Source organism: Pelobates fuscus, chromosome 8 (assembly GCF_036172605.1).
Source record: "Pelobates fuscus isolate aPelFus1 chromosome 8, aPelFus1.pri, whole genome shotgun sequence".
NCBI classification, from domain to species: domain Eukaryota; kingdom Metazoa; phylum Chordata; class Amphibia; order Anura; family Pelobatidae; genus Pelobates; species Pelobates fuscus.
This window is the reverse complement of record NC_086324.1, coordinates 11,366,229-11,389,070: the sequence shown is the minus strand read 5'-3', so window position 1 is coordinate 11,389,070 and position 22,842 is coordinate 11,366,229. Positions and strand designations below refer to the sequence as shown.

General features: G+C 42.7%; 1 protein-coding gene across 3 annotated transcripts in view; it reads left to right on the top strand.

Moving 5' to 3' along the window:
- BIN1 (bridging integrator 1) overlaps positions 1 to 22,842 on the top strand; it is a 128,773-nt gene that overhangs the window by 82,491 nt on the left and 23,440 nt on the right. For 2 of the 3 annotated variants that reach the window (XM_063429235.1, XM_063429236.1), the window contains exons 8-15: positions 2,987 to 3,072; positions 4,569 to 4,644; positions 6,354 to 6,448; positions 8,046 to 8,090; positions 14,439 to 14,622; positions 15,725 to 15,853; positions 18,870 to 18,965; positions 19,984 to 20,007. In XM_063429235.1, coding sequence (XP_063285305.1) covers positions 2,987 to 3,072; positions 4,569 to 4,644; positions 6,354 to 6,448; positions 8,046 to 8,090; positions 14,439 to 14,622; positions 15,725 to 15,853; positions 18,870 to 18,965; positions 19,984 to 20,007 — 735 coding nt within the window. The remainder of the gene's footprint in view (positions 1 to 2,986; positions 3,073 to 4,568; positions 4,645 to 6,353; positions 6,449 to 8,045; positions 8,091 to 14,438; positions 14,623 to 15,724; positions 15,854 to 18,869; positions 18,966 to 19,983; positions 20,008 to 22,842) is intronic. The other variant, XM_063429237.1, reaches the window with a different exon arrangement.

Below are 22,842 nucleotides of genomic sequence, written 5' to 3'. Positions count from 1 at the left end.
GCTGACTGACAGGTGTAAAGGGCGGAGAATATAACAATGATTGACAGGGAGCTAAGATGGAGGGGGCTCTCTCTATACTGACTGCCAGGTGTAAAGGGCGGAGCTTATAACAATGATTGACAGGGAGCTAAGATGGAGGTGGCTCTCTCTATGCTGACTGCCAGGTGTAAAGGGCGGAGCTTATAACAATGATTGACAGGGAGCTAAGATGGAGACGGCTCTCTCTATACTGACTGCCAGGTGTAAAGGGCGGAGCTTATAACAATGATTGACAGGGAGCTAAGATGGAGGTGGCTCTCTCTATACTGACTGCCAGATGTAAAGGGCGGAGCTTATAACAATGATTGACAGGGAGCTAAGATGGAGGGGGCTCTCTCTATACTGACTGCCAGATGTAAAGGGCGGAGCTTATAACAATGATTGACAGGGAGCTAAGATGGAGGTGGCCAGTGGCGTACACATGACCCATGGGGCCCCGGTGCGAAAATTGATCCGTGGGCCCCCACCCCCCCTCGCGCTTACTCTGCGCGGGCCAGGGCAGCAACACATGGCGGCGGGCACCTGGTCGCAGGGGCTGCGACCGCGGTATGTACGCCAGTGCATGCAGATGCACACACACTTAAAGGACCACTACAGACACCCAGATCACATCAGCTCAATGAAGTGGTCTGGGTGTCAGGTCCCTCTAGTTTTAACCCTGCAGCTGAAAACAGCAGTTTCGGAGAAACTACTATGTTTCACTGAGGGTTAATCCAGCCTCTAGTGGCTGTCTCACTGACAGCCGCTAGAGGCGCTTCCGCCATTTTAAGACACTGAACGTCCATAGGAAAGCATTGAGTAATGCTTTCCTATGGGCGGTTTGAATGCGTGCGCGGCTCTTGACGTGCATGCGCATTCGGAGCTGAAAGGCGGAGAGATCCCCAGCGCCATGGGAGTCCGGCGCTGGAGAAAGGTAAGTGCTGAAGACACACACACTCTCACGAACAAATGCATACACACTAGCTAACAGACACACACATTTACTGACAGAGACACACTCAGCGGCAGACATACATACACACTCACAAAACATACACTCTCACTGACAAACACACACTCACTAACAGACATCAAACAGACTCACTAACACACACACACACACAAACACACTCAGTAACAGACACACAGTAACACACTCACTGACACAGACACTCTCACACAAACACACACACTCACACTAACACACACACACTCACACTAACACACTCACACTAACACACACACACTCACACTAACACACACTCACACACTAACACACACACACACTAACACACTAACACTCACACACACTAACACACACTAACACTCACACACACTCACACACACTAACACACACACACACTAACACTCACACACACACTAACACTCACACACACACACTAACACACACACACACACACACTAACACTCACACACACTAACACTCACACACACTAACACTCACACACACTAACACACACTCACACACACACTCACACACACTAACAAACACTCACACACACACTAACACTCACACACACTAACAAACACTCACACACACACTAACACTCACACACACACACTAACACTCACACACACACTAACACTCACACACACTAACACTCACACACACTAACACTCACACACACTAACACTCACACACACTTACACATGTTTTTTTTTTCATTTAATCCCCCCAGCCTCCTTACCTTTTGGAGTGCTGAGGGGATTCCCTGGGGTCCAGTGGTGCTGCTGGGCTCCTGGGGGGCGGTCACCCGGCGGGCAGTCAGTCAGGCTGGCCGGTGCGCGAGGGAGCACTCTCCCCTGAGTGCTTCCTCTTCAGCTCCCTCGCGCGCCGCGTAATGATACCGGCGCCGGAAGATGACGTCATCTTCCGGCTCCGGTATCAGTGCGGTGCGCGAGGGAGCTGAAGAGGAAGCACTCAGGGGAGAGTGCTCCCTCGCGCACCGGCCAGCCTGACTGACTGCCCGCCGGGTGTAAGCAGGGCCAGCCTCGGGGGGCCCGGAGGTGGCCGGCTCCTGGGCCCCCCCCAGGAGAAGAGGCTGGCCCAGTGGCTACATACAGGGTCGCAGGGGCGGCCCGGGCCCCCTGGTGGGCCGGGCCCGGTCGCAGCCGCGACCCCTGCGACCCTGGTATGTACGCCACTGGAGGTGGCTCTCTCTATACTGACTGCCAGGTGTAAAGGGCGGAGCCTATAACAATGATTGACAGGGAGCTAAGATGGAGGTGGCTCTCTCTATACTGACTGCAAGGTGTAAAGGGCGGAGCTTATAACAATGACTCACAGCGAGCTAAAATGGAGGTGCCCAGATGCAGAATAAAAAGGTTTGCATTTATGAATAAAATGTTATTTTTCAGAGCTCACAAAAATATATTTGTTAAATATGGCAGTAAGTAAATATAAACCTCCTCCCACCCCAAAAAAAACCCTGAGAAATTACAGTTCCGCTTAAAGCATTTGGAGGGTCAATAAAACTCTAAAATCCCAGAGGCCACTGCACCCAGCACTTATCAAAACCTATTGAATAGGTAAGTGGCCGTCATCACGATATGTACACCCCTGCCTAAAAACTGTCCTCTTGGATTTAGGTGGTAAGTAGATATTGTGTGCGTATGAACTTCACGTTACTGTGAATTTGGATTATTTGTGGTGGTTATAGTTCAGCTGAAGTGTAGTTTGTAAGAGTTAGACATGTCTGAGTCTCTGGTAGAACACGGAGCTGTAAAATACCATCTCTGAGAACTCACTCTGTAAACTATTGATCACTCCAATGAGCAGTCACAACATTTATACATTAACTATCCCCCAGCTGTTATTTTTATACCAAGAATAGGTTTTTGGAGGAAGAGGTAATGTTCCCTTTTGGTAGCACCGGTGTCCATCAAGGTGTCTTCGATCTATGTGTTTAGAGTGAATTTAACATGTCCTCTCTCTCTCTCTGTGCAGGCAGAGGAAGAGATGGTAAAAACCCAAAAAGTATTTGAAGAAATGAACACTGATTTGCAGGAGGAGTTGCCCTCCTTATGGAACAGGTATGAAAAAATGTCATGACATTATATTGTGATGGTGTTTGGTATTGGCTGTGTGATGCGTAATAGCTGGGAGATATTAGCTGTGGGATGGGTATTAGCTGGGGTATTGGCTGCGTGATGGGTATTAGCTGGGGGTATAAGCTGTGTGATGGGTATTAGCTAGGATTTTGGCTGCGGGATGGGTATAAGCTGGGGTATTGGCTGCGTGATGGGTATTAGCTGGGGGTATAAGCTGTGTGATGGGTATTAGCTGGGGGTATTGGCTGTGTGATGGTATTAATAATCAAAAATAAGTCCCTCTGTAATTCAATGATGTTGCCTACATCCCTACAAGTCATGAGCTACTCTTAACAAATTATCACAACGTTCAAATAAGTTTTAAATCTGAGATTAAATGTTTACAGTAAAAAGGCTTTAAAACCCAAATCAAAGCAACTTTCACATCCACAGCAAACACAATGGATATTGTATAAATCTAATGCTTCATTCTATATTGGCTGCAGAAATCTTTTTATCCAACTATCTCATGACATGACATGACATGTTTTTTATACTGTATTGAAAAACATGTAATTACAAAACACGACAAAGATGTTTACAGGAGGTGAACCTACCTACAGCAATTGGGAAGAACCAACCTAAATGTAAATTTGTCTATAGAATGTTTGGAAGATGCAGTTACTATGCTTTTAAGGATTATATCTATGTATATTCCAGCGTGATTTAAAACATATACACACACACACACACACACACATACACACACACACACACACACACACACACTCCTCCATCTCCCTCCCCCTGATTTTGTTGTATTACCACACTACTTTGAAAGATTGGCTGACCCAGCTTCAAATCCCGGTCAGACCTCCTCGCCAGCAAGTGTTCCTGGCCAAGACACCTACTGATATATATCCAACTACCTCAAATCTTCATTGATTTGTAAGCTTGTTTGAACAGGGCCTTTTTCACCTCTAAATATTCTGATTCTGTCATGAAAGGGACACTCCAGGCACCCAGACCATTTTTGCCCATCGGAGTGATCTGGGTACCAACTCCCACTACCCTTAACCCAAAGCAAGTGTAATTATTGCAGTTTTCATAAACTGCAATATTTACATTGCAGGGTTTAGTCCTCCTCTAGTGGCTGTCTATCAGATGCATGTGTGCGGCCATTGGCGTGCATGCGCATTAGGTCTACCCTGCCAACGGCCGCGCATGCACATTAGCTCTCCCCCGTCGGCTGACGTCAGTGGGGGAGGACCATAGGCGGAACCTAACCCAGCACCGAGGGACATCGGTGCTGGACTCCGGTAAGTCACTGAAGGGGTTTTAACCCCTTCAGTAACTTGGGATGGGGGTGGGAAGTAGAGGGGCACTGGAGGGTCCTGCAGTGCGAATGTTTTCCTGGCACTGGAGAATCCCTTTAAATATGTTGTCGCTTTATAATAAGAAAGCTGATCATTTCCGTTTTTTATATATTTTTTTGGCAGTCGTGTTGGTTTCTACGTCAACACATTCCAGAGCATCGCTGGCTTGGAGGAAAACTTCCATAAAGAAATGGGCAAGGTAAGCTACATGTCGAATTTGGGGTCGGTGCTAATTTTATACATTCCTTCTAGAATACATTTTAAGCAATCAGCATGCCGAACTTTAATCTAGCGCACATCCCTGACTGATGGCATGGGGGGGGGAAGGCTCTGCATTGGGCAAGTCCGACACTCCAGGGGTTAACGAGAGTGTCTGAATCTTTTCAGCAAAGTAGCCCAGACACTCATGGTCTTCATTCATCAGCAGATTTATTGGAAAAACAGGACAGGTGCAGCTGTGAGTGCTGTTACTATATGGATTAGGGGATTGCCAGCCCCGTACAGTGATAAGAGTGTGAATCCCTCCTGTTTCTGCTTTTAATAGTTTGTGATATATTATGGCCCCTTTTTTCAGGGTTTGTGATATTGTTTACTGTTTGGCCTTTAGCCCTGAATGATCTTTGAGGAGATGGAATGGAGGTTAATGTAATGGATTCCCTGTAGATCACTCCCATTGCCAACCTTATAAGTAGTAAAGCATCATGGGACTTGTAGTTCTGCTTCTGCTGGGGATCTACCATTGTGTCCCTCTGCGATCAATTGTGCAAGAATAGAAACCTCACAAATTATTATGAAATTCCTTTTTACATTTTACACTCTATAAAAAGCAGAACAGTTAGATTGATAGTTCCTCATCCTCTCCTTCGAAATGTAATGTTTATTTTAGAAGTGCCACCTAATTTCAACACAACAACACATCCTTACTATTTCTCAACACAACTTCTCAAACTATGACCTCTCATGTCAATTTCCAATGGTGCAAACCAACCAAAGCCCTAACATGTGTTACACTAAAGGAATGTGGACATTATAATGTAACTGCTGTCTGTAGAATGACCAGGGGACCTAGCATTAATATAATTATATCATATTCTCTAAATTATGATAATCTCTATGTAGATATAAGGCTGTCAGCTCCATTGTTGCAGATGAGATAAAATATATATAAATATTGCTGATGTCATAGAAACTAGAAAATCACAACAACAATAACAAAGGCACAGAGACCCACAGGCATGAAGAACCCTAAATATTTTCACAAACAGCCTGTGACATTCAGCATCATAGAATATGATTAGTGTAAATAGTGAGATACACAAACACATTGTTGGGGTGTACACATGGGTATTTATTCTTATTATTGTTTTCAATAGGTTTATAAATAAATAATTGCCTATTCTACCGATCTATTCACCTATTCTAAATTACCAGTTACATTTTAATGAAACAAAGATCACTAAATACCAAATGTACTCTCAGCGATAACCAGGAATATATAGATATATACAATATATACACCGATACAGACAGGTTTCAGGTTTTCATTTCTTTAACCAGATAATGAGCAACTAATATCCACGCCAAGCACAAAGAGGTCAATCCAGCCCTGAGTTGGTATGTCTGGGCACACACTGGCACACCTATACCAGACCGATACTTTGTAACAGACTGCATTCACATCATCGCTAACCTCACTCTTACATCTTCTCTATCTGTAAACTTACCATAACCTCGGCAAACTCCCTGTGCCACGGGTATCCGCAGTGCTAGACATGTATTTGCACACATGTACTAGCAGCACCGAGCAGCTGGTGGAAGGGAGTGAGTTATGTTAATTGAGAAAAGTACCTTCTGATTATCTATAATTGTGTGAAATTGAGATGAAAAATTTACCTGATTTTTTTTCAGCTGCATCAAAACTTGAATGATGTGTTGGTGACATTGGATGAACATCAGGGAAAGCCTTCAGCCAACGCCTTCACCCCAGTGAAAGCTCAGCCAAGGTGAGTGTGAGTGGAGAGAAGTTCATGATGCGTTAAATGAGTTACTTTGACTTGTCCCGATCTATGTCCGGGCAAGTCATCTGCTCTGTTAGCAGTAAAGACTATCCTATAATCACATTGAATTCAGTCCCTATACATCTGGTTTGGATATCTACTGCCGCATCCATTCACAGTAAAGGAGGAGACTATATTTAAAAGAAGAAAAACTACCACAACAAGAGGACATAGTCTTAAATTAGAGGGGCAAAGGTTTAAAAATATCAGGAAGTATTACTTTACTGAGAGGGTAGTGGATGCATGGAATAGCCTTCCAGCTGAAGTGGTAGAGTTTAACACAGTGAAGGAGTTTAAGCATGCGTGGGATAGGCATAAGGCTATCCTAACTATAAGATAAGGCCAGGGACTAATGAAAGTATTTAGAAAATTGGGCAGACTAGATGGGCCGAATGGTTCTTATCTGCCGTCACATTCTGTGTTTCTATGTTTAAAAAAAAAGTATCAGTTTTAACCTAGAACTTTCTAAACGGCTGCTCATGTGTTCTCAAGTCTTCCGACAATAAAATAGATCCACTAAGAATGCCAAACTAAACACTGTTAGAACTAAATACAGCATTCGGAATAGTGCTTTGTAGTGGTTATGGTGCCAGGAGTTCCATGGTGCCCTCCCAGAGTAAGTAGTCAAACTGTTTAAGAACAGTATGACAACTTACATAAGGTCTGCTAAGATGGGGACTGTAGTAGGCGATAGAGGGCAGTAGTGGAGGGTTAGATGCGGTACAGATGATTAGAGGCACTACTGAGGCTGCATTGGGGTTGTGACGTGGCTGTGATGGAGTTGGTGTTTTGGGGGCAGTAGTGGAGTCTTAGAGGCTGTAATGTGGTTAGAGGCTCTATCAGGGCTGTAGTGGGGTCTTAGAGGCTGCAATGTGGTTAGAGGCTCTATCAGGGCTGTAATTGCGTTTAGGAAATGTTGTGGGGGGCTAGAACTGTTGTTGTTCACAGTTAAACCTGTATTGAGGGCTTAGAGGCTGTATTGGAGGTTAGAGGCAGAAGTGGGGAGATGGGGCTGTAGTTGGATTTAGGAGTAGTAGTTGCCGGTAGAAGCTGTAGTGGGTTAGGAACTGAAGTGGGGATAAGAGGTTGTAGTGAGGAATAGGAGTAGTAGTGGGGGACAGGCACTGTAGTTGGTGATTAGGAGTGGTGGATTGGGTTAGAGGCAATAGTAGTGAATTAGTGGGGGAGTTAGGGGATGTAGTGGGGTAGATCATAAGGGGATGAGGGGAAGTAAAAACAAAAAACATTTAAATTAAAAAATAAAATAAAATTTCTTACTCCTCCTTGAGGCTTACCTTCCCTCAGGGAGGGGGGAATCCTGACCCTTGGTGGTCCCATGGCAACTGCAGCTTGTCTGTAACCGCGGTAGGTTTCAGGAACGTGGATTGGCATTAGCTGTAGATTCAGGATTATGGAAGGGATATCACACATGCCTGGTCCATTATAAGCCAGGTTTGCATCACCCCGGACGATCGACTTTGTGCTGTTTTCCAAGCATTACCTGTCCTTATTGATAACGTTACCAAACTGCTAACTCCAACAGAAAGAAAGCTAACTTGTTCTCCCGGCTCAAGATAAAGAGAAGCAGGTAGATGTGAAATGCATCGTGCTTTAACCAAGGGTTCCGTGTGCTCAGTAACTCTGTGTGTCCAGTTTTATTGGTGCATGATTAGTGATCAATGCTTACTTTCATATAACTGGAATGATAAAACTATTAATAACCAAGTGTCTCGGCATATTTTATGACCAACACAAACACAAACGTGTATTTAATTTCAGGTTTTGGTTTTCTTTATCAGAAAAAAACATCAATATACTTCCAGATACCTTATGCTTGTATTAGAATATGTATACACTGTCACTTTAAATCCCTAAACTCCGAATTATAGAGAATTATAATCTGAATGGCAAAAGGGAGGTAAAGATAGCCAGGCTTTGACCAACGCTGACTTTTAAAATGTTTTCAGATCCTCTATTTAGGTTTTAAATCTCACGTTCTCGAATAAGCGTTTCTATGTTTACGATTGGTAATATGTTTTTTTAGTAGAATGTGTGATATGTTATAAGTGTTCCTTTCGTACATATTTTTCAGATATTTTAATATTCTACTAACATGAAATGACATATTTTGTCAGATTCCTTGTGTCATGTTTGCATTGATTGTGATGTAATGCTTCTATACTTAACATTTAACAGAACATGTGCATGACAGAGTTGTTTAATATTTACTGTGTGTTTGGTTTATTACATAATAATGAAATCTAACTGCAGAGATGAGGACTGCGACACCTTGCTAGGGCTACAATCTCAGTCGATACATTGTGTTAGCCATAAGTAATTTTGTATAACGTTGTTTATCTTTATCAACTTCCCTATAACGTTCAATGCCATGTGTGCCAAGAAGTTTGTTATCAAAAACACTACCATCTCTGAAATAAAGCGCAGGCCATGCATAATGGATTGATGAATGTGCAATTTGGGGCACTCGCTTTCATTTTCGCTTTCATAGCGTGAGGACGTCCAGCATCGTTTAAAACACTTTTCATGTTATATGAAAATGGAAGCCCCCCTAGTGGCTGTATAGAAGACAGCCACCAGAGGAGGACTTAACCCTGCTAGGTAAATATTGCAGTTTATGAAAACTGCAATAATTACAGTTGCAGGGTTAAGGGTAGTGGGAGTTGGCACCCAGACCACTCCAATGGGCAGAAGTGGTCTGGGTGCCTGGAGTATCCCTTTAAGTTATTTGAAAAGCATATTAAAGTGAAGTGATCGTCCACCATCTTGGTAGAGGCTGTATATATGTATATATTTATTATCGATTTTCACTGGCGTCGTGAGATATTATATTCACACTAGAGATGTCGCAAACATAAAATTTTCCGTTCGCTAATGGCGAACGCGAATTTCCGCAAATGTTCGCGAACGGGCGAACCGGGCGAACCGCCATAGACTTCAATAGGCAGGCGAATTTTAAAACCCACAGGGACTCTTTCTGGCCACAATAGTGATAGAAAAGTTGTTTCAAGGGGACTAACACCTGGACTGTGGCATGCCGGAGGGGGATCCATGGCAAAACTCCCATGGAAAATTACATAGTTGATGCAGAGTCTGGTTTTAATCCATAAAGGGCATAAATCACCTAACATTCCTAAATTGTTTGGAATAACGTGCTTTAAAACATCAGGTATTATGTTGTATCGATCAGGTAGTGTAAGGGTTATGCCCGCTTCACAATGACAGACCAAACTCCCCGTTTAACGCACCGCAAACAACCGCAAACAGTCCATTTGCACAACCGCAAACTCCCCATTTGCACAAGGTTGGATACCAAGCTAGCCATGTCCCGTTCCTTGTCCTCACTGATGTCATTGAAGGTCTCTTCCTCATCCCAGCCAAGTACAACACCAAGGGTCACCTAAAGGTGACAACAAACCCCCTGGCATGCCTGCTGTGTTTGGTCTTCCACCTCCTCAAAGCCACCTTCCTCCTCTGACTCCTCTTCTTCAGATGCCTCTCTCTGCGTTGCCTCTCTTTGCGTTATTATAAGGTGTGTTAAGTAGTACTATTCCTATCAGTTTAATCCCTGTTACGAGGGGACGTGTATATGGCATCAATTTTAGGAACCGGGAGATGGAAAAAGATGCTTGGTCGGTCCTCATACTTCAAATTTGGGGCACTGCGCGTGCAATCTAATGTGCCACCAGATAGGAGTGGTGTGTTAAGTAGTACTATTCTTATCAGTTTAATCCCTGTTACGTCCCCCTCATCAGGCCTTTTTTAGTCGAATGTATCGCCCACTGTCAGTCCCTTCGGGATCCATCCCTCATTCATCTTAACAAAGGTGAGGTAATCTAGACTTTTTTGACCAAGGCGACTTCTCTTCTCAGTGACAATACCTCCTGCTGCACTGAAGGTCCTTTCTGACAGGACACTTGAAGCGGGGCAGGCCAGAAGTTCTATCGCAAATTGGGATAGCTCAGGCCACAGGTCAAGCCTGCACACCCAGTAGTCAAGGGGTTCATCGCTCCTCAGAGTGTCGATGTCTGCAGTTAAGACGAGGTAGTCTGCTACCTGTCGGTCAAGTTGTTCTCTGAGGGTGGACCCCGAAGGGCTGTGGCGATGCGTAGGACTTAAAAAGCTCTGCATGTCCTCCATCAACAACACGTCTGTAAAGCGTCCTGTCCTTGCCGGCGTGGTCGTGGGAGGAGGAGGATTACTTTCACCTCTTCCCCTGTTAGATTCCCGTTGTGCTGTGACATCACCCTTATAAGCTGTGTAAAGCATACTTTTTAATTTATTTTGGAACTGCTGCATCCTTTCCGACTTGCGGTAATTCGGTAAAATTTCAGGCACTTTCTGCTTATACCAGGGGTCTAGTAGCGTGACACCCAGTACAGGTCGTTCTCCTTCAGCCTTTTTATACAAGGGTCCCTCAACAGGCACAACAGCATGAAAGACCCCATTTGCACAAGGTTGGATGCCGAGCTACTCATGTCCCGTTCCTCGTCTTCAGTGATCTCACTGAAGGTATGTTCTCTCCCCCAGCCACGTACAACACCACGGGTACCAGATAGGTGACAACTAGCACCCTGGGATGCCTGTTGTGGTTGGTCTTCCTCCTCCTCCTCAAAGCCACATTCCTCCTCTGACTCCTCTTCCTCACAATCCTCTTCCAGCATTGCCGCAGGTCCAGCAAGCGATGCTGATAAGGCTGTTTCTGGTGGTGATGGTGACCACAACTCTTCCTCTTCCTCTTCACGCTCATCTACGGCCTGATCCAGCACTCTTCGCAGGGCACGCTCCAGGAAGAAAACAAATGGTATGATGTCGCTGATGGTGCCTTCGGTGCGACTGACTAGGTTTGTCACCTCCTCAAAAGGACGCATGAGCCTACAGGCCATGCGCATGAGCGTCCAGTAACGTGGCAAAAAAATTCCCAGCTCTGCAGAGGCTGTCCTAGCACCCCGGTCATACAAATAGTCGTTAACGGCTTTTTCTTGTTGGAGCAGGCGGTTGAAGATTAGGAGTGTTGAATTCCAACGTTTCGGGCTGTCGCAAATCAAGCGCCTCACTGGCATGTTGTTTCGCCACTGGATATCTGAAAAGTGCGCCATGGCCGTGTAGGAAAGCCTGAAATGGCCACACACCTTCCTGGCCAGTTGGTGCGGAGTCAGCCACTGATCCACCTGTGCGTTCAGGGCGGACAGGATTGCTGGTCCGGTGTGACTCTCTGCTTTCAGGCAAGTCAACCCCAAGACGGCGTGACACTGCCGTATCCGGGATGTGGAATAGTACCTGGGGAGCTGGGGGGGTGCCGTTGATGTGAAGCAAGACGCAGCAGCAGAAGAGGACTCAGCCGAGGAGGTTATGGAAGAGGATGGAGTAGGAGGAGTAGAGCAGGTGGCAGCAAGCCTGCCTGCATGTCGTTGCGGTGTCACCAACTCCTCAAATCAAGGCAGAATCTGTAAGCTTGAGTAGCACATCAGAATGCGTGTCCAAGGATATTTTATCTTATTTTCACATTTTCATGACTCCACCTTGGTGCCCCAATATACCAGAGATGGAGACCACTATTTGCCCCTCTTCCTGGGGGTATCTGGATAATGTACTTTCAGTTTGTCCTTGCTTGGTGACATGTCTGTAGATGGTGAGTCACCATTGCAATGCGGGCATGTCAGCAGGAAGGCAGGTGCTGGCCTGGAGTTACGGACATGATCTCTCACTGCGGCATATGCCGGTCCCGGGAAATCACATACTTAGCAAAAATAATATCTCGTAACTAATAATAACTTCTTAACTAATAATAGAACAAATGCATCTGGTGCCATAAGAGGAGCCTTTTCATATTCAGTAGATGTTGATAGATAAATGGAACAGTTCATCATATTTCAAAAATAATGTAATACAGAACAGGGATCTTTTATATTTAAACATAGAGGATACATTACGATGAACGAGGTATTATGAACAAATAATGCCATTGAGCCGTCCCAGAGACATCACCATTAACTGCAAGAGAAAAGGTTGAGGCTCCAGACCCTGAGATGGCATTATTTTACCCATAAGACACTCTTTTAATGTTACAGGACTTGTTTGATTTAGGGATAGGATTATGGATCGAGTTACTTGTTGGCTGAAAATAAAGGGATATCAAGTTATTAGGAGTACTGGACATCATTTCTTCTTATTAGATTTATTACTGGTATGGTGGTAGCTGGGGTCCTTGCACTCTTTATTGACATTTGTAAAGTTATTTTAGATGAGTGCCCTTCTCTAAATCACTATTTAGTATTTATATCTTGTTGACCTGCTAATCCTTCAGGTGGTCGCACCCATTTTGGGCAGAGCCAGTGACACAATTACGTCTCTTGCCCTCCTCTACGCCTGCCAGGATGCCAACGTTTGTTAGCATGTTATGTAAGGTATACGTTGCTTGTGGTTTCCTTATTGCAAAATGACTGACTTTGCATCGATCCATACTGAACCTTATCTGCCCAGTTGCCCAAATTATCCACATCTTTCGTGATAGGCATCAATGTCTTTCTTATCTTACCTAGTTTTTGTGTTGTCTGCAAAAAATGACACATGACCTTTGATGCCTATTTTAGGATCGTTATAAAACCGATTTGAAGAGATGCGGGCCCAGGCCACTGACACGCACCTCTCACCACTTTTGTCTATCTTATAAATTTTTCTTTTATGACTGCTCTCTGCCTCTTTCTGTAAGCCAATGTTCTACCCAAGAACAAGTTTACTGATAGCTTTCAGTTTGTAAAGTAACCAGCTGTGCAGAACTGTATCAGATACCTTTAGAATTATAGATCAGGAGGTTGTAATCCACATGGAATTTCCTCTCACGTCTTAACAGAATGCAATTAGATTAGTTTGGCATGATCTGTCCTTCATACAGCCATATTGATTCCTGATAATGATGCCAGTCACACTGCAATCTTGAGTATTATTCCTAAACAGCCCTTCAAAAGATTTACCAACCATACCGTGGTAATTTCGGGATTTATATTTTAACCCTTTTTAAATATAAAGCACTATGTCTGCTTTTCTGCTTTTCTGTAATCCTGACAAATCTGTATGATTTAAAAAAATAAACATTTTTTTTAAAGGCAGTGGTTTGGTTATTTCCACTCTACGCTCCCTAAGTACCTGTGGATGATTACCATTTGGCCCTGGGGCTTTGATTACATTAACACTATTTAATTGTTGTAACACTTTTTCCTGTGTTAATCAATCACTTTGCGAAGAGGCTTTTGTAATAGGGATTTGGAAATCTACAGTCAAATGTTCTTTCTGGCCAATACTGAAGAAAAGGAATAGATAGGTTTGATATTCAAGTAGGATCAGGACAAGCCAGATATTCTAATCTACATGCTTCTCACACTTTCATTCTTAACCTCTTAGAGTTAATGTACTTTAAAATGTTTTGAGGTTGAGCTTGCTCTGTAGCTATGATTTATTTATATATATATATATATATATATATATATATATATATATATATATTTTTTTTAGCCCATTTAATTACATCCTTATATTTTATAAATTATGCTGTAGACCCATCCAACATAAATGTTTTAAATTCCATTTTTCTATAACATTGGTTTTAATGTGCTCCTGGTATATTATAGGATTATGTATTTATAAATTAACTGTAAGAATTCCATTGTTGTGTAAGATTCTTTGTGAGCCATCTTTTTAGGTATATTGGGTATTGACGGAGGCTCAGGTAATCTGGCCAATCTGTGCTTCCATTATTTTGCTCTGGTGGGCTTGTAAGATTAGTTAGGTGTGGATACCTTCCGAATTGGTTTCCTAGGAGTCAATCATCACCATGGTACTGAAGCAAAAACAGAGTATATGAAATATCTGTGGCTTTAAGAAAACCTGCAAAGTGGCTCACTCTGTTGTCTTTGCACAGTGACACCAGTTCCACAAAGGTGAACAAGACGCCATCCTCACCACCCGATGGACCTCCTCTTCCAGCCACAGAAAAGACTGTCAACCACCAGTCAGAGGAGGCGTTTGGTTCTCCTGCTGCCTCTGCGACAGGGACCTTCTTTGCTGATGCCCCATCTGTGGCCATCTCCAAGTCACCTTCTCAGGTAACCCATTTTCAGAATAGTCCTTTGTCAAATGGTTCATGTAGGAGCATATTCTTCCTAGTACTGTAGTCTTCCTGGAAATATTGAACTTTATTGACAGCAAATCAGAGCTATAATCACAATGAGCATTGTATGACTTTTAGCCCACAGTAGATGATATGCTAGAGTCTGGCCAATGCTACATTAAACTCAGTTTGGTTTACTGCGCTGATGAGGTTGAAGGTGCCTGAAGACATGCATTAGCAAAAATGATAGTTCTCCAAATTAACGTACCTGTCTCATATCTGATAAAATTATACTTTCTGTACCAAGACTGCAAGTCAGGTCTTTAGTTAGCTCTCTTTTCCGATACCCTTTTATAAACGTATTTATCGAGTGTCCGTGTAATACTTTCTATTACATCTAACAGCACCACCTACTGGTTACTGGAAAGCATTGCACAAGGAGGACAATATACATGGCACATTTTCTTTTATTAAATATCAATGTTAATCTAGTTTTGTGTTACATAAAACCAGTGCTAGAAGGAATTCTCTTCATATAACTATAACAATGCTGTCAATCAAAGCTGATGTCTATTTGTATAAAACACCAGGATATTCTGCAATGCTCTTCAATTAATTGCAAACATTAAAGATGCCTAAATAACTATTTTGTGCCAATGATGGCATTGTTTTTGTTGTCTTTTTCTGCTCTCCCTTCACACTGGAAGGTTAAGATTGTTGAATTCTGCATCAGTGATTGAATAAATGTTTCTTGCGTTTGCCTCGATTAAAGCACAACTGCTTTTTTATTAATACACAGGATTCAGCTGCTTTTAACTGATGTTTATTTTTTAACCCCATATCCTCAGGCTGTTCCTCACGCTATCCGTGTTTCTATATAATAATAATAATAATAAAACATGCTATTTCTTTGCACATGGATCGCCCATTGCGGCAGCGAAATGTAACCAGCCATGTCATGTGAATGATCCTTGGACCCCGTCTGTTTGCGTTTTGCTAACATGTTCCTGTGTGTTTTTTTTGTTTTTGTTTTTTTGGGGCGTGGGGGGTTGGTGGTCGTTTGGATCGTCTGTTGCTGTTATTTTACTTGCATGTAGCTGAGGAAAGGCCCTCCGGTGCCACCACCACCCAAAGTAACGCCGTCCAAGGACATCAAGCAGGAGCAAATCATCGGTCTGTTTGATGACAATTTTGTCCCCGAGATAAGTGTGACCACTCCCTCACAGGTAGAGGCTGCTGCCTGTTCTCACCTCCAACCAACTCACTAACACCTGCATGGCCAAAATACTGGAGGTGTCACTTAGAGATGAGACCAGAGATTTGGAAAAGGCCAGGAGGAACCTACTAAGTGGACCTAGGGTTTCTGTAGCAGTTACGGTATATCCTAATCTGAATTATATCTATTTCATACAACTATTGGATTAAATGGAATAGGTGAATGATTAGTGAGATAATGAGATTGTAGATCAAGGGTAAACTGCTTGGAAAATGAGAATGAAGTTTTACTGTAGCATGACCCCTAGAACCACACGTAACGGCCTAATTGCTAGATGTTTGTAGAGCCAGATCTACTTGCAAAGTGACTCCCTAGAACAGGGGTAGGCAACCTTTGGAACTCCAGATTTTGTGGACTCCATTACCCATTATGCTTTTACAGCCCTAATGCTGGGTAAACATCAGGGTAGATATAGTTCACAAGATTTGGAGTGCAGAAGGTGGCTTTACCCTACGCTAGAAACACACTTACCTGCAAGGTAACTTTAGAAGCTCACCAACCTGCAAGTTGACCCCTCGTAGTTCAGCCACCTTCAAAATGATACCTAGAAGCACAACCGCTTGAAATATGACCCTAAAAATAATTCCTACATGCAATGGGACCCATAGAAGTGCGCCTACAAGCAGTGGGGCTCACGTAGGCACCCTTAGCCAAAGTTTGATCCCAGAAGCAAGCCTACCTACAGTGTGAGCAAAGGACAGACTGTCATTTTGCTCTAAATGTCAATTACATATCAGCCAAATGCTTACAATTTGCTGGTCTTGTTTATTTCAAAAAGTGACACCTCTGCAAGACATTTTTACCCTCTCTCTATCTGTTGCCTTCATAGACAGTGGCTTCTCTCAAAAAAATAAGATTTGGAAAGGTATTTTTAAGAAATTAGTGAATAAACATATTCTACAAATCTACGTACTGTCTAACTGGCGCTCGGTAACACGGTACTCGATAACACGGCACTCGATAAAACAGCTGTTTGTACTGAATATTTGACAGATTGAAGTTAATTATATTTCCAACTCTATATATAAAATTTAGGTTATTTTAGAAAACTGTTGTTGCTGTTTTCTAATACACAATTCATTGGCTCAAAAATAGTCCGATCACGGAGTCGGGCCTACATTATAAAGTATGATAAAAGAACCGTCATAGATCAGTATGATCATAGAACATATAAAGAAATTTAGACATGCAACCTTTCTTTTATGTATCCTTTATCTCAATTAATAAATGGGAAGAAAACTTAAGGATATTCCCTTCCTCATTAGCTGGCAGGAATATGTAACATTTTCATAATCTAAAATACTATTTAATAGATACATCTTTCCTATAGCATTATGTAATCCTTTAGGTAATAAATCAAATTGTATCTATTGACCAAGGTCTACAGTGATAGTCTGAAGGTTTTACTTTACCATTCAGTGCCAGAAGGGGGAGCTAGTTGCAGTATAATATGTAATGAAGGGACGGGTTTAACAAGTCATTTTCCGATGAGAGAAGCCATTGTCTCATGATTCCGTGTTAGAGCTTCCGTGCCATATTTCCTTTCTGTGCATGTTGTGTTTGTGGCTTTGTGCATGTGCCCTGGCTGGTTAATAATATGCTATGGCCAGGTGTTGGGTTTCGTACAATGTATTTGGTAATCTTTATGTAATACTAGTTTATCAAGTATTCATTTTTTTCTGTATTTTCTGTTTAAATACGGTTTGCATATTTACATTTCCGCATGGGCGGGCTGATCCATTTGTGTTTATGTTGTGTATAATAATATTATATCAGAACTTCTTGAACTATATATTCAAATGACACCATGCAATTTCTAATTTTATTATTCTGGTGCTAATAGACAGTCCTGGTTTTGTTACATGTGGCTCTAATGTTTTCAAAGTTGGTTCGGCAGAGGCGGAGCTGTACTGAAAATCAGCAACCCTTTTATCTCCATACTCCATTTAATCATTCGGTAACATGTTTGTTTGATTGCTATTTACTAAACATTTGACTGCCAGAAGGTAGCCATTCTGTGGTTCTGCGGATATTTCCTTTTTGGCAAAAGAGAAATTGGTTAATTATTCCTTCTCTAAATTTAGGCTGGAAGGATTTTGAAGAAAGACCAAGTAAATGGCCCTAACGTGATTCACCTACACCTAGTCATAATTGTTTCAAGTGGTCAGGTTGGCAAATTTATTCCCAGGAACAAGCTACACTTAAAGTGTTATGGAAGCAGGTGGTGTATTTTTAGAAGATAGATATTTTATTTATGGTGCTCAATTTTGAGAAGTCACAGTAATTTCACACAAGCAATGCTACGGTGGAAATCAGAATTCAAAATGATGAATTTCTAATTACGACCATCACCGAGCTTGTGTCAAATTATTGCCCTTTTGAATGTTAAAATACCAACCATTGTGATTTCTTCTGTCATTGGTTTAGAGCTACAGGTTTTTCGGATTATGGTTAGGGGTAGGGTTAGGCTTACTTTTCATTACTCTACATTATGATGCTCTGCTTAATTAAACTTATTGTGCGATTAGGATTTGATCTTTGGTTTTAGTTCTACTTTTTGAAGCAATTGACACTGGTAAATTGATTTTATGTTAAAGCTCATATTAGACGTTCTAGTTTGAGGCCTGATCCTCCCATGGCGTTGTGTCCCAAGCTAACCAAAGCAGCTTGCGTTCTACCAATTGAAGCTAACTATTTGTGCCAACCTGCCTCTGACAATAGTGTAGTACAGTCTAGTACAACCAATCGTATATTCCAACTACCATTTTCAGTCCCAAATCTTTTCAGTCTCCTGGTTTTTCCAAGGGTCACTATGATTTATGTACCTATTTTAAGGAGATGTTGCCATATTTCTCCCCACCTCATTTTAGCATTAGTTGGCAGATATCATCATGGCTGCCTCTCTATTTAGAAGTCACCATTAGATCTAACTTTCCAACCCATCTTTTTCCTTTCCTGCTGCAAAGTTTGAGGCTGCATGGCCGCAGCCAGAGGAAACCAGCCTACTGGATCTTGATTTTGATCCCCTGAAACCTGATTCCTCTTCTGGGGCAACTTCTCAGGTGTGTTGATTCTTCATCTCCTTGAGCCAATTGCGTCCATAGGTATACGTCCTAGCAATACAAAGCTAGCGCCAAGGACGCAAGTCAAAGATCCGTAAGGGGAAGTTCTGAATTAGTACTGCTAGTGATAAACACGTATTTATGTTAACTTTGGAGATTGAGGTACATGGGATTGAGAACAGATACCTGTTTTTGATCTATAAGGGCACACTAATACTAGTACATCCTTAAACTTATATAAAATCCAACAACACACAGTAATAAGATAAAAAGGGTTGTGAATTTCCATTACAAATATTTAAATGAAGTGTAGTGATCATGAAAAACAAGATTTCCTGCTCAGAAAAATAACAGGAAGATTTCCTGCTCAAAAAAACTTTGTCTAGGGGCACCATGTCATTAAAAATAGACCAATCCCCTAAGTTTAATATTACCACTGCAACAATGTTTTAAGTGGCCCAACCAATTTTAATTTACAGCAGTGACTTTAATATTTCATATTCCCTAGAACTACATAGCCTCTCACAAGCCCAAAGTCATGGAGGGGAACTAGTGTTACTATAGAGACACAATGTGGCTTTTTAATCTCACTTGGGCTAAGCTTGCATTCAGCCGTCCCACTCTCAGTATATCGTTGCTGTGTGTAGTTGGATAGATTTGCAGTTAATAATGTGGAATTGTAATTTCTGCTGAAATAAGGACTAAGGTCTTTTATCAGACTCCAAGCCTCTAAAATCGTTTGAAAGGAAACAGGGGTACAATGATACAAACTCATGGCAGCAATATGACAACAATTTATTAAAACCGTGCAAAGACAATGTAAATATAGGTTAATAATAAAATGGAATTAAGAAGGGGATGAGACCTCCCAGCCATTCTCGGCCCTACTATTGTTTTCAGTGGGATTGATGAGCTACACAAAAAGGGTAAAACAAGTCATGTTTATTTTTGCAATCCTGGAATGTTGTAAATTTCTGTCTGTTCTCTTTTCCTCATGCTGCACATTAACCCGATTTAGCCTCTGCCATGGGATTTGTGGGAGGTAAGATTAATATGTGTTTTATTTTGCATCTTATCATCCGTTACTCACAGTATACGCCCGGGGACCCTGGGCAAGAATTAGCGTGGGCCACCTGGACCCTGTCCCCCATCTTCTGCTCATTGGCATGTAATCACACCCTACACCCCACCGCAGTGACGGCAGTAGAGAGGGCACTGGTGCAAGAATTTTTTGTGCTTCTTATCGCAAGGGTGGCCAAAAGGTAGATCCAGTGGCGTACACACACTCCATGGGGCCCCGGTGCAAAACCGATCTGTGGGCCCCCCCTACCGTGAACCTCTCCCCCCCGACTGTGGGCCCCACCCCCCGACACATACATACAGACACAAACACATACACACACCCCCGACAGACACATACATACACACACCCCCGACAGACACATACATACATACACACATGCAGACACATACATACAGAGACACACACGCAGGCACATTCATACAGAGACACACACAGACACAGACACATACAGAGACACAGACACACACATACATACACACATACAGAGACACAGACACACATACATACACAGACATACATACAGATACACACATACAGAAACAGACACACACACACAGAGACACAGACAGACAATCATACACACATACAGAGACACAGACACAAACATACATACACAGACATACATACAGATACACACACACACACACACATACAGAGACAAAGACACAGACATACATACACACAGAGAGACACAGACATACATACAGATACACACAGACATACACAGACATACACACAGATACACAGACATACACACATACAGAGACACAGACACACACACATACAGAGACACAGACATACATACACACATACAGAGACACAGACATACATACACACATACAGAGACACAGACATACACACACAGAGACACAGACATACATACATACACACATACACAGACACAGACATACATACACACATACAGAGACACAGACATACACACACATAGACACAGACATACATACACACATAGAGAGACACAGACATACACACATACAGAGACACAGACATACATACACACAGACACAGACTTACATACACACAGACACAGACATACACACATACAGAGACACATACATACACACATACACAGACATACAGAGACACAGACATACATACACACATACAGAGACACAGACACAGACATACATACACAGACATACATACACACATATACATACACAGACACAGACATACATACATACAGAGACACAGACACACATACACACATACACAGACATACATACACTCATACAGAGACACAGACATACACACATACAGAGACACAGACATACATACACACAGACACAGACACAGACAGACATACACACATACACAGACATACATACACACATACAGAGACACAGACATACATACAGACATACATACACACATACAGATACACAGACATACATACACACATACAGAGACACAGACATACATACACACACACACACACATACATACACAGACATACATACACACATATACATACACACATGCAGAGACACAGACACAGCCATATACACAGACATACACACATACAGAGACACAGACATACATACATACACAGACATACATACACACATATACATACACACATGCAAAGACACAGACACAGCCATACACACATACAGAGACACAGACACAGACATACACAGACATACACACATACAGAGACACAGGCATACATACACATACATACACACATACAGAGACACAGACATACACACATATAGAGACACAGACATAAATACACACAGACACAGACAGACATACACACATACAGAGACACAGACATACATACATACACACATACACAGACATACATACACACATACAGAGACACAGACATACATACATACATACAGAGACACACTCTGACTCCCTCCTCCTTTCTGTTTCCTCCCGAGCGGGCTCTCAGTATGCTGGGAGGAGTCACGTACGATCACTTCCTCCCAGCCGTGATGATGTCCTCAGAGGGGGCCCGGTTGAGCACTTAAAGCGCTCAGCGCAGACCGGGCCCCCTTAAAATCCATGTCCATCGGGTGGCCCTGACAGCATGGGCCACCCGATGGACCCCTTGAGATGCGGCCCCGGGCGGTTTGCCGCACGGGCCGGGGCCGCAAAGTGTGGCAGCTGCTACCCGGTCGCGGGAGGCCGCAGGGCGGCCGGGCCCGGTCGCAGCTGCGACCCCTGCGATCGCGGTACGTACGCCACTGGGTAGATCCCCATCTGTTGTGCAGCTCCAACAATGCTTTGACAGCTGGGGGCTCTACATTTTCCCATATTCGCAGGGTTGTATTTAGCACTGGGCAGCGTTTGTGTGTTTGAATGTAAGCATGTTTTTGCATGGAGTATGTTAGTGTGAATGTAGGAGTATGTTTGTATGTGTTGTTGGTGTTTGAATGAGAGTATGCATTTGCGGGTAGTGTTGATCTTTGAATGCAAGGCTGTGTTTATATATAATTTTGATGTTTAACACAGAGGTGTTTTTGTATGTATTGTTGACGTTTCAATGAATGTGTGTGCTTGTATAAAGTGTTTACGTTTGAATGCAGGGGTGTATTTGTGCGTCGTGTTAGTGTATGAATGCTGAAATGTATGCACATATACACATACACTGCCACACAAACACACACGCAGATACACACTCTTTAAAAAACATGCAGACACACACACAGACAAACATACACAGATACACAAACTGACAACATACAGATACAAAATGACCGCAAACAGATACTCAGACACATATACTGACAGACATACTGACACGTACACTGAGACATA